We start from the raw sequence: 13,728 nt of genomic DNA on the forward strand, positions 1-13,728 counted from the left end.
ATAAACAAAAATAGCTAAAAACAAAGCAAACAATTATATATAAAGACAAGTCACATGACAACAGTTAAGGGCTGAAAACCTTTGACCTACTTATCTGATTGTTAGGATTTACAGTGATTGAAATTTCACTATCAGGTTATTTCTGAATGAAGATTTTTTTAAATCCCTCTTTGCTTGAACCTGCAGCTTGTTGCACCGCAGCTCCCCCCTCCCCAAACTCCGCACCTCCACCCTCTTTCCTCTCTCCACCTCCCACTCCTCCTCCTCCCAGCTCCACTCTGCTGTCTCTTTAGCGCTGCAGGTTGAATCCATTGCCCCTATTTCCTGTCACATGGCGTGGAAATAGGATCCCTGGTTTCTACTATCTGCTCTGGTCTCCGCGGTGTCAGAGTTGTATTGTAGCTGAACTACCTGCCGTGACGCTCAGACACTTTTTTCTTGAAGCGACTCTTGCCTAGACTCCTGCCAGCCAAGCAAGCAGCGAGCCAAGCAAGCCGGTCGCCAGCGTGCGCATCAGGCTGTACTTCACCTGAGAGGAAGAGCCGCTTCAGACTTTTTACTCACACCATGGATTCCTGGAGCGCCACCTCTGCGCTTTTCCTGGCTGGCTTTATCACATCGGCGGCTTTTCGTCATTTCGACAGCGGTAAGTGGAGCTGTCCCGCTCTCCTTTTGGGCCAGATGAAATGCGACAGAGTTATGCTTTTTACGCGCCGATAAAGCTGCTGTCTAAAAGAAATGACACACATCATAACGCGTGAAGATAATGGTTTTAAATCAGAATCAGCAGCGGGTTCACGTCATCCAGTTTGAACTGGATGAAGTGTTTGGTTAAGATGTTTACAAGTTGAAGTGAAAGCTCAAAGGAAGATCAGCTGAGATAAAGTTGGAAGTCGAATGTGACTGATCTGATGGGACGCTTCGATGATCACTTGACCCCCTACACCTCAGTCAGCCCTATTAAACTAGCGCACATAACTCTGAAACATATTACATAAATGTATGTGTGTGTGTGTTAGATGGCATTAAAATGATGACTTCAGTTTGAATCAATCAGACAAGGATTTTGACATAAACCTTCACCTTTTACGCACACGTTCCTGCAACATCCTGGCGTGTTTACCTGCTCTCCTTGAACAAGTTCAAAGCAATCTGTAGCTTTTCTCAGTTTTAGTTTTTAACGATGGAAGCAGAATATTTCTACTTTCCTTAATGACACCGACACAGCCCGCACTGCGCTGCTGGCTTTTGTTAATGTCACTGAACCATCCAGACATCGGTCAGTCAGAAGAGAACCTCAGTAATCTGATATTATCCATTTAATTTGCCACCGAGCTCAGATTAATATGCAGGAGAAGGGCGAAAAAAAAGCAGAAAAATTGTTTGCGTCTGTGCGCAGAGCTTCAAAGTCCCCTGCCGGATCCTCCCGGAGTGCGTTTTGTTTTTAATGTGAATATCTAATAATGATGACCGCACAAACCACGCTCCTCTTTGCTGTAATTTGCGCCGCGTTTCATGTCGGAGCAGCAAATCCTCGTGCTTTCCTTTTTAATTTTTTTGTCTCTTAATTATAGCCTTGGATTTCAAATTAGAGGGTCCACCATCTGGGCCAGTGCGTAAGTGCTCCCATGTGTACCTATGTATTAACAAAGTATTTAAAGCAATGGTATTCCCCTCATAACACTATGAAGGGGGGAAAGAGAGAAAAAACCCAGTTCATGTTTAGTTTAAGTCAGCTGTGCCACATTTGCTGTACAGTAAAACAATAATTCACTGGATGTGAAATAAATCAGTGTAAATGCAGGTTATGGTTGTATTATAGACAGAGTTAATATGTTTAGTCTGCACAAATAAAGTGTCTAAGTAGATGTAAATATCAAAAGTTAAAGGATGAAACACATATGCTGCTTTATTTGATCAAAAATCCAGTCAAGCAGAATTGGTTAAATATGAGTGGATTTTCTACTTTGAGGAACAAGACAAGCGCGATAATCTGTTACAAGAACCCACAGAACATCTGTGATCTTATTGAGACCAAAAAGTTAGAGCCTCTATTCATTTATTAGAAATTCTTCAGCAGGTGGTGATTTTTCTTTGACTCCTCCAGCCGAGACGTGCATCATCTTATCAGCGCTAGCCAGCTGCTCTTGCTTTCGTGAAAGTGCATCTAAAACGATTACGCCGGAGAGATTCCAGTGTCCCGGCAGACTTCAGAATTGCATCAAGCAGAAGTCTAATAAATGTTTTTCACCAGAAGGAAGAAACATCACTGAGTTTGTGCTGCGGCCACACAAGCAGAAAAGCACACCCACACGCACACAGACGCGTACGTTTATCCAAGGCTTTGCAACAGCATGATTGTAGCAGTGGGGCACTAAATTACTTTTATACCACCTACAGGTCCTTGCAAAGATATTCCTACCTCTTGAACTTTTGTGTGCTTTTTTGGGGTCAAGTTATAAGCACAAGCTTCGATTTATGGAGATTTGGTGTGCTAGACCAAAGCAAAGTACCACATAATTGTAAGGTGGAAGGGCAAATGATGAACAGCAGATAGATCAGAGGCAAAGTTGTGGTGAAGATTAAAGTAGCGTTAATCTATACAACAATATACCAACCTGTAAACATTACTGTTTGAGCCATCATTTGAAAATCTAAAAAATTTAAGTTGCAAAGACAGCACTGACCAGAAGCAGCCACATCAGGGCCGGTCCAAGCCTTTTTGGGGCCCTGAGCAGATTTTCATTTTGGGCCCCCTAAGCTACTCTATTTGTGACATGCCTACTATCATTAGCATTATTTGTAATTAATGTACATCATGATGGTGTTGTTATGGCTGCTGATTTTAACCTCACAGCAGAAACAAAGAAAGAAAAGTAAATAGTTAGATTTTGAAAAACAGAGCATGTTGTCTTATTTTAAGAATTTGAAAGTAACATCAGCTGATAAACACTACATTTACAGTAAACAAATGTAGTGATTTCTTATGTTTTCCCCAAGAGTGGGAGCAGCCAAATGCAGGAAGGAGAATGGGCAAAAATGTCAGTTTCTAAATCTGCAAAACTGAGAAATACTTCGAAATAACTCAGTCAGTGGAGCTGAAAGCAACTTTACGTCACATTATCAGAGTTGCACTTTAAACCTTGGATCCTTCTCCTTCCACTTGTCATGAACCAATTTGTCTTGGTCTATCACATGAAATTCTAGTAGCATACCTGTGGTTGCAATGCGACAAAATGTGAAAATCTTTAATTGCTTGAATACTTTTGCAAGGAATTTTATAATAAAACAAAACCATCTGTAATGGAAATCTCCTTCTCGTAATATAACACAGTGACCTGTTTCCAGAAGCTACATAAAAAAAATCCCACATGATCTCGGGTCAGAACGATCTTTGCGGTTGCGCTCTTGGCGACTCGTTTGGGCCGGTCGCACCAAATGTACACACGAGGGGAAGCCGATTCCTGTCAGAGCTGTCAGGATGAGCCATAATTGAGTTGCTCTCTAAGCCGGTAATGATGCGGCTCATGATGTTGGTTGCCTGAACAAGCCCAAGCTGGTTAATCAGAAGAGATTTATTTTGCACTTGATGTTTCCCTGTAACCATGACTGGTCTTGCTCGGGGTTAACAGTCGAGGTCAGTGGTGAAACAGAGATTATGTGTGTGCCTAAGTCTTATGTGTGTGAGAAAATATGCATGATCTTATAGTAATTGAAACTGTGGCAGCTTTTTTTTTTTGATGAAGCAAATTCGATGTGTTAGACGTTACTGTGCAGGGCTGAGCACAACGTTGTCCTGTTTCTACTTCCTGCCATTGGGAGTTCTTGAACGTTTTGGTAAATCAACATCATGTGCTTTCTTGCTGACTGTTTGATGAAAGGATTCGTATGAATTACCAGCATTGCAAGAGTTTGCACACACTTAATTCAAAATCAATGTTTTGATGTGTTCAAGCATTCTGTCTTTGAAGCAGCACAAGAGACTATTTCAGACTTTAAGGGATTTAAACCTTTGACAATATTCTGCTTGAATTCTTTCAGAATTCACATTCTTACAGACTATTTCTTAGAATCGAAATTGAAAGCAGGTGTTGCATAGATCCTGAAGATCATGTGGCAAAAATTAAAGGCACAGTTGAGGTTCTTTTTATGCTTTTTGTACCTATAAATACAAACAAGCGTTCATAAAGCAGCGATATGCACCATTTGTCTTCACTGATTCTTCAGGCTATAAAGAGAGGATGTCAGCTTAGAGTTTCTTTCTTTTAGTCAGTTTCCTGGTTCAGTCTGGGCAGTTTAATAGGACTGCAGTCAGAGCCTATGGGAAGGTCACTCCGGAAGCTTAATGTTAGCCTGATTTATCTGTTCTTTAATGTTTGTTTGGGATTATTTTTCTGTTGTAGGAAACAAGTTTCAACCATTTGACTCAAACTGTTTGCAAACAACCCAGAAACCTCTTAAGCTCAGGAATGTAATCCTTTCAATGTCTATGCCATCACAGGGCAACTCAGGGACACACACACTAACACTTAAGGGCAATTTAGAGAGACCAATTAACCTAACAGTCATGTATTTGGATGGTGGAAGGAAGTAGCCAGACAGAACCCACCCGTGTACACGCACTACATGCCGAAGTACACCAGGCCGGGATTTGAACCTAGGATCTCCGCTGCAAGGCAGCAGTGCAGCCATGCAGCCTCAAGAATGCCATAAACTGCAAAATGCTGGAACTTTTCTCAAAGTAGCAAGTTCTTTTTTATCAACATGGATTGAGAGTGTATCAAAACTTGGCACCTTCAAGTTTGATTGGAATTGCAGCTTCCCACCGAGACAAACCCAATTCCTTTTGGGAAGAAATCATATGGACCCATGAGACAAAAACAAACAACAAAGTTATTTATTTGGGAGAATCCAGAACACTCCCAGCTTTAAAGAATGGTGGTGGTCGCATTACTGTGTCGGGCTATTATGCTGTAACTGCTTCTGGTGCATTGTAGAAATTAGATTGGAATATTGGAGAAACATAAATAACCACCAAATCAGATCTTGGCACACAAGAAGTTAGCAATACTTTAAGATACAAGATAGGACTTTTTGGGGTAGTTTTTATGATATACAGTCAATTCTTTAAATAAGACCAACTTTAAACTCAAATTCTCTGAATTGAAATGGACTTCTGCCTCCCTCCTGGAACTAATTTTCTTCTGCACACTAAGGTCGAGAATGGCTGCGGCTAGCGGAAAAGCCAGCCTGCTGTACTATCCTTAGCTTTGCCATGGCACTTGGCTCCATGTGTTGGAACTTCATGCACGTTGTGTCTCCCTTGTTTTTTTGTATTTTTTGTCTCATTTTCTGGTGGAAGAAGAGCTCCTCACTTCCATGGCCTTCGAAGAGGTGTGTGGAATGTGTAGAGAAGTGTAAAGTGCTGCTTCACCCAAACAAAGCTGTCGCCTAATGCAGCCATAAATCTCTACATTAACAATATCATGGCGTATTTTTAGTGACATGTTGGAACACGGGGTAAAGTAAATGTGCTTAGAAAGCCTTGGAACAGGGAAGCTTGTGGCGCCTGTGATGCAAAAACTGACGTCAGTGGCACTGGTGCTATAAAAAATGATGTGAAGAGCCTTAAACTTTTATTGTTTCATTAATATTTCACTGCACAATGCTTGTAGCAATGTTTATAGCGAGGAATAATACTCTGTTATGTTAAAAATGACTGTGTTTGTGAGTGTGGTGCATGTTTTAAGGGGTCTGAACAAAACATTTTAATTTCCTTTATTTTTATTAGGTGAAAAATGTTGAATATGTGCATTTTCAATATACAAATCACATGTCTGGAAGAATTAAATTAGCATTCAGAGGGCTAAATGGAATAAAAACCCTGCTGTTGTCCTTTTATTTCTGTGTGCGAAAACAATTGACAATGATACCGATACTCTTCTGGATACGCCAAACTTCACATTATGATTGTTGTGAGAATAAAATGTGTTATATTGCAAAATACAAATCTAAATTGGCCCATTTTTATTTTTGGGAGAGGTTATTTGTAATAAATCCAAATTTGGTGCTTTGGGAAACATCAGACCACGCAGTGTTTTTCCTCAGTTTCTTGTTCAGCTGCTGTGACCTTCCGCTGCGGTCAGAGGTAGTAACAGATGTACCTAATAAAGTGGCAAGTAAATTTATATGCAGCTTTAAAGTTTTTATAAATTGTCAGGAGATCTTTTTGAAGTATTGGGTAGAAAACTTGCTTTCCAGATATAATGAATCTGATAATATTGTAATTCTGTCAATTGATTAAAAAGTGTAATCAGATCAATCAAAGTCTAGAGCTGTGATTAATTACGATTAATCACTATCATGAACTTTGAAAAGCATAGTGATTAAAATGTAAAAATTTATGTTTTCAAAAAATGTTTAAGAGGTTTATTGTCTCAAACCAAACCTCTCTGTTTTCAGGTTTTTATATTCAGGAAGGTTTAAAAGAAATCATTTTGTTTCAAATATTAACTTAGAAATTGTAAACTGGCCCTTAGGTTAAAATAGGTAATGTAATCAATCGACATTGTGTAACATTACCGCGTTAAACGTTTAAGATTAATCACATGCGTTAAAGTGCTAACATTGACAGCCCTAAGTGTTGTCAGGTCTTTTAAAAAAATCTCTTTTCTTTTTACATAAATGGCTTAACTTCATGTAATTTTTTATCTTGACTCTGATTTGAAGCGACGTTTTCAGTGAAGTTCAGATGTCGAGCAGCTGTGACCGTCTGGAGACTGTGAACCTTCAGTGTTCCTGCTCAAGATTTTAGGAGTGTCAAAAGGTCTCGCATTCTCCTTCCCTTTCTGCACCATTCACACACACACACACACACACCAGAACAGCACACACACCATTTTATGCCTATGACTGGGCCCATAACTCTCCCTCATATACCCATTCAGCATTTCTCTACCGACGTAATCCTTTTCCTCAACTTGTAAACGCAGCTGATACAGTTCAGTTTATGGTCTGTCTCTTTTGACCTTTTTGACCTCTGAGACAGAGGAATCCTTGTTAGTGTGCACACGAAGGATGGATACTATGACTCGTCTGCCTCAGAAACATAATAACAGACCTTCTTCAGGCTGTGGAAGAAACACAAGCTTGTGTTGGCGGAGGTGATCGTGACGGAGCGTCAGTCTCCGAAGAGACAGCGGGTTTTTAAAGACTTTAACATAAGGGATTTAGTGTGTTGGTAAGCCCTCTGAGCTCTGGATGGGGGCTCAGAGGAGGGGTGTCAGTGGGCATTCTGGGAAGACGATGCATTGGGTCTGGGTCTCAGATGTGGGTGCTGTGGTCCCTGGAGCTTTTCCGGTTTGTAGAGGGAGACGGAAACCTCTCCTCCTGGTGAGCTTCTGTGCAGCAGGCAGTCCTCCAGACGAACTGCTCTCATAGACAGGAGCATTGCAGGCGCTGTAGCTGAGTGAGCGGCTATTAGACGTTCCTTTTTGGATGCAACATTTGGTATAAAATTATTGTGCTGATTACATTTGGGCATTTATTGTGATGAGTGATAAGATTTTGGCTTATTGTTGTTATGTGGATTTTGTACACATAACTGTCTCTTGGGTTTACTTAAAGAAAAATACCGATTGAGTATTAGTTGTGTGGAAAAAAATAATCTGTTGATGGCAGAGGTCAAAGCAAACAAATGGGGTCCAGTCTGTTTTCAGCAAGGGGTACCTAATAAAGTGGCCTATGGCTGAATATGGGAGTAGTGAACGTCATTTATTCATGTATTAAATATTTTAGTCTTCTGAGGTTAAATCGACTCTCTGTTACTCATCGAGGTAACTTACTGTTTCAACAGCAAGCACTTGTTTTGCCACAAAGCTCTCCAAACCACAGACAATTGCCTCAGCAGGAACAAAAACGATGCTGTTAGCATTGGAAATAACAATGAGTCATTTAGAAAATGAACAGGTTTTTCTCTTAAAAGCCAGAAAGGACAAGTTAAAAAAAGACTAAATATTATGAACTGTTATTACCCCGTTTGTGGAGATAAGTTGTTCATTTACCAGTTCAGTCTATGTTGGATTTATGAATTCAGACAGATTTTTTGACTGAGATCCTAAGGGTGGAGTTCAGGCTTTTTGCTCAGCATGAAGGCAGTTTGCCGTTACTCTTTTCAGCTTCACTACTTATTCTTCAAGGCTAGATGCAGGGATACAATCTCTGCTTTTGTGTATGCTCTTTTTATATCACTGGTAAAAAGACGGCAGCGAAGTGGAAGAATCTATTTTAAGTGGAAGACAGCGAGTGTATCTGATTGTTGTCTGTAGCTAATAGGAAACTGGATTGCTTCTTCTGCAGCAACATTTACAGAGGCAACAGCAGGAATATCATTGTTCTATAGGTTCTTCACTATACTGAGCAAATATGATTATCTTATATAATTTGTTTTGGTGGACTAAATGGATACTGAAATTGTATTATTGCCAAATAGGCATTTTATGTGCAGCCCACTCAAGGTCAAGCATGTGGGAGAACCCAATTAAGCTCTTTCTGTGGGTCCTAAATGGATGACTAATGGGAAATGTATGCATAGGCTCAGAATGGGCAATATGAACATCTGTGGGGTCCACCTAGCACACATTTCAGCCCTGCATCAAATCCACATGCGCAATATTTAACATATATAAAACCCACAAACATTCCCATATGGCCCCTTCTTTTGAACCCATGTTTCACCCACACAGGCCGGGAAATATTTGCTACGTTGCCTAATAATTACTATAAAATAAATGTAATTGAAACATTTTCTCTGGTAAAAAGAAGAACTACGACTGGTACATGAAATTAAAGCAAAACATGATTTGCAAAATATATTTCACAGGTACCCATTTTTCGCCTGGTCACATACAAATGTGATTCAACCTCAATCAAACAGGTCTACCAGGTATATGGTGCAAACTTGAGCCAAATGTCTTTCCGTACGTGTGCATTGCATTGTGGGATGCAGTAGAGTACAACAAACTGATAAACAATGGCGGTTTGTCTTTTCTGTAAAACGTGAAGCCGTATTCAACTCCTTTGATAATTTTGCATGAAATAGTGGCGAGATGAACACACCATCTGTTTTCTATATTTACAGTTGGTTTTCCCACATCCGAGCAATAAACAGACCGAATGTTCCCACGGTCACTTGGCGTTTTATCTGTGTGAAAAGAAACCAAACCACCCGAAAAAGTTACAAGTTAACAAATTAATCAACTGACTTGGACCAAAGTACACAAACTGACGGCGTGAAAACACCGTGAGAGACTATCAAGGACTCTAAGGAGGAAAATTTGTACAGATTCTGCTCAAACCTTGGAAAAGAAATAATGACGTCTTAGTGATTGAAAGAGGTTGTACAAGCAGGGATGCTTTTGTAAAACAATATTTCTTAAAGTGGAACTTATTCCAAATTTAATAAATGTACTCAAATTAAAGATACAATATGTTAAATATAATTTAGCATAAAAATTTATAAATTTACGCTAACATCCATCTGTTATATTATACAATAACAGATACATTTATTTTAAGGATTTAGATTTTTCTTTTTTTCCTCAAAATATTTTAATCATTTTGAAAAACATGCACAGCTCTGGAAAAAATGAAGAGCTGCACTGCACTGAACCCCATTGAAAACCTCATGGTTATTCCACTAAATATTGATTTCTGGTCTCTTCCTGAGTTAAAACGAAATACAACGTTGTTATTATTATTATTATTATTGTTTCTAAATGAATATGAAATTGAGGTCTGAAAATACTGTATCTTTTTGGTTAGTTTGACCATTTCTCATTTTCTGCAGTATTCACACAAATACAAAATTTTTGCTTTTAATTTTGGAGACATGTTGTCGTAAAATAAAAGAACAATGTTCGTTTTACTCAAACATATACCTATAAGGAGTAAAATCAGAAAAACTGATCACTTTTAGTGGCCTCTTAATTTTTTCCAGAGCTGTATTTGATGTGATTTGCGATAACATGTATAAAATGGATGCATTTTATTTGGAGCTTCTGACATTAACGTTTTATCTCTTAAGATACATTTTTCTCCATGAATAACTTCCAGCATCTGATGTCCAGAATCCCCTCCAGGTTTGGCCATAGTCTTCTTATTTCGGAACATCACACTAAAACTATTTGGATAAAAGGATTCCAAACTTATTAGGACAAAACCCAACATTCTCCAGCTGCTGCGGAAACTTTGCGAGTCTTTCATTCAAGGGCACGCAAAAGTGTCTGCATTAATCAGCGGGCAGAACAATCATCTGGGCACACATGGTTGCTTTCGCTGTCCTTTTTCTGTCATCACTCAGTACAATGATGAGTTCTCTGACAAATGGGTTAATCTCCCTAAAACTTGTGCAGCTCTCGTTGAAGGTTCCTTTTAACGTCCTGGAGGTTAAAGCGCAGATCCAGCCTGCTCGTCCCGCTTGTTTTCACAGCAAACTCACTCAGTATGTCTGCTCTTTGTGTCACATCCGTGCATAATGAGTCGCACTCTAGCCCATATGGAGCCCCCATAAATCTTCAGTGGAATGTCCTGAGAAGTTGACTTCAGTGAGACAACAAAGGACACTAAGAAAACCAGACGACGCACGAGGATTTTATCTGAAACTGGGATTGTTATCTGAATACAAAAATGCTAATCAGTTGTCTGCTTGTGAAGTCACAGTCGCATCATTGTGGGTAGATATCTTAGCGGTTTAAAAGAAAAATAATAATCCAGAGTTTACATAAAGTGTACATGGAAAAATTCAGATATGTGATAAAACGAGCTGGGTGCTTTCCATTTGGTTGATTATTTTTCTCGTTTCTCTCTTTCTGTCAGAGACTGTATGACAAAAGTATTCACTCTGGTGCATTGGCCTCCATTACTACCCCAGTTTTTTTTATTGTATTTACAGAGACTTTAGTATCAATTTTATTTCTTTTTTCAGTTGTTTTGTTTATATATTTTGGATATTTGAAATGTCTTCTAGTTCCAGTTTCAGAAATGAAAGTTTAATGATCTTAGAAAGGGTGTACTTGCTTATGCCATTATTACCAATATAAGACTTGAAAATGGCCTCAAAACAACAATATTATTGTTTATTGCACTAACTTCTGCAACAATTTATCGTCCAGCGAAATTTGTTATTGTGACAGGCCTATGTAGCTGGACTGTTAAGCTTGGAGAAAGCTGTCATCTCATTTGCTGAGTAAAAAGATCCACATCTTTAGAGCTCGTCCTCTGAGCATCATCACATGCATTACATGTGTAAATCTTTAAAACTGAAACAAGAGAGTCAGACAGCAGCTCCCTAAAGTTACATAGTGATGACAGATGGAAAGACAGGCAAATTTACGCTCAGTGAGAAGCCACTCATCCAGATTAGAAAGGCTAAAACAGAAGCAAACAAAGAGGATTATTTTTCTTTTTCCACTTTTCATCACGCCTGACACCCAGCAGGCCTTGACTTGTGAAGACAGGCCAGAAGTTCTGAAGAACCCTCTTATTTTACTTTGTCTAAAGTTGAGTCTGGATCATGCTTGAGTCTTGAAGAGCAGAGGGGAAAACCCTTCACGGTTTGAACTGTGTTCGTCTGTGTCATACGTCGGCCCATTTACTTCCTGTTGACCTCTGGGTGTTGCTCCGTCAAGGGTCAGGTTGTGGGCAACGCCCTGGTTTTCCCATGCCAAGGGACTGGACTGCCCTAAAAAAAAGAAACCACCAACCACTAAGACAGAGAAACAGACCCAGTTATTATAAACACAATCATGCTCATTATGGTGCCACTGTGATTCTCATCCTGTCGTGTTCAAAGGGCTTAAGTTCCTTTGATTGAAGTACCTCTCTCTTTCTGTGTGTTTCCCCTCTCTTGATTCTTTTTTTGAACTTCCGCTGAGGGCAGCCCCTCATTTTTTTTGTGCAAATCACCACCTGCTCAGGCGGTAGATCGGGCGAACCACAATGCAAAGCAGTAAGGCGAATTTCAGCTTCAGGATTTAAGACTGTGATGGTGGTGCCTGGGTGTCCCCATTGCCTTCTTCTTTATGCCTTAAGAAAATAAAAAAAATTGGAAAATAATCCTGACACAGGAAGATCGTAATTCATGCATAAAAGGCTTAAACATGAACATATAATAAATCTTTATGAAGAATTTGAAGCATTTCTTTTCTACGGTGGAATGATGAAACAAACAGCATTGCGTCCCTAGAAGATTATATATATTTCATATATATATACAGTACAGACCAAAAGTTTGGACACACCTTTTAATTCAATGAGTTTTCTTTATTTTCATGACTATTGACATTGTAGATTCACACTGAAGGCATCAAAACTATGAATAACACATGTGGAAATATGCACTAAACAAAAAAGTGTAAAACAACTGAAAATACCCCTTATATTCTAGTTTCTTCAAAGTAGCAACCTTTTGCTGTGATTACTGCTTTGCAAACACTCTGCATTTTCTTGATGAGCTTCAAGAGGTAGTCACCTGAAATGGTTTTCACTTCATAGGTGTGCCCTGTCAGGTTAATAAGTGGGATTTCTTGCCTTATAAATAGTCATGAAAATCAAGAAAACCAATTTTAATTAGAAAGGTGTGTCCAAACTTTTGGTCTGTACTATATATATACAGTATATGCAGTATATACATATATACATATATACTGTATATATATGATTTTGACCCCAAATCATCCGGGGTCAAAATAATTCAGTGATGCTCAAATATATAGACACACCTCCACTAATATTTTGGTAAAAGAGTTGCATAATGACAACTTACTTTTTGCAGCCACCAATCAATAAGTCTGTATGAATTTTGGATGGGTATTTGACCTCTTTGCTGACAAAAATTGTAGAGTTAATTTAAAATTGTTTTCCTGGTCAAATATTCAGCAAAAATGTTGCCAGAAGCCTTTTGATGCCTTAGAAATGTGTGACTTCATTGGTGACTTTCTATGCAACGTCTATCCAAACACTAGTGGATGCATTTGGTTGAGCACCGTTGACCTTGTGTTGATAAAAGAAAACTCACAACAAATGTAAACTTCTCTGGAAAAAATATTTAAAGGGGCAGTGTTATGTAAATTAGACTTTTTTGAGTTTTACACAATGTTCTAAACATTATTCCCTCATGAAAAACACACCTGGAGTGTTGCTTTGATTTTTTCATGCATATTTAATATGAGCATCTGCTGAGCTTATTATACAAACTACTTTCAGTGCAAAACTCCTTAAAACTATGTTAAAAGCTTATGGAGGAGTGTTGTTGTGACGACATACTGAAGAGCAAGAGCTTCTAAAAGAGACCAAGAGGCCAAATTTCAAGGTGCTACATTGCAAAGTCAAATTTCTTGTAAGTCATATTTGATGCATACAGCACTTTCATAACAACAGAAGGTAACATAGTTACTTGATTGTGCTATGAAATGGCACTATGTGCATGGAAAATACAAAATACTGCCCCTTTAAATAAATCATAAAAAGCCCCAAACTAGAATGGCATCGATGCTGATGATCCGTATGTAAACCTGTGACCAGTCGTGAACATACCAAGGCGCAACTGGAAAAGTGCAGAGGGTCCCAGTAGAAAGTGTTTAACTTTGGTCCCTGATCCACAGAGGCGGTCCAGCCAGACAGCGTGGAATTAAACTGTCAGACTGCTGCAGGCTGTACACAACTGTCAGG

The 13,728-nt window shown here is 39.1% G+C and overlaps 1 protein-coding gene across 2 annotated transcripts in view; it reads left to right on the top strand.

Moving 5' to 3' along the window:
• The first annotated feature begins 289 nt into the window (after window positions 1-289).
• The window catches only part of kremen1 (kringle containing transmembrane protein 1), a 77,225-nt gene continuing 63,786 nt past the window's right edge, over window positions 290-13,728 (top strand). For both annotated transcript variants that reach the window (XM_014470545.2, XM_023343834.1), the window contains exon 1: window positions 290-646. In XM_014470545.2, coding sequence (XP_014326031.1) covers window positions 568-646 — 79 coding nt within the window. In that variant the 5' untranslated portion in view covers window positions 290-567. The remainder of the gene's footprint in view (window positions 647-13,728) is intronic.

This window comes from Xiphophorus maculatus, chromosome 12 (genome assembly GCF_002775205.1).
Source record: "Xiphophorus maculatus strain JP 163 A chromosome 12, X_maculatus-5.0-male, whole genome shotgun sequence".
Classification (NCBI taxonomy): Eukaryota; Metazoa; Chordata; class Actinopteri; order Cyprinodontiformes; family Poeciliidae; genus Xiphophorus; species Xiphophorus maculatus.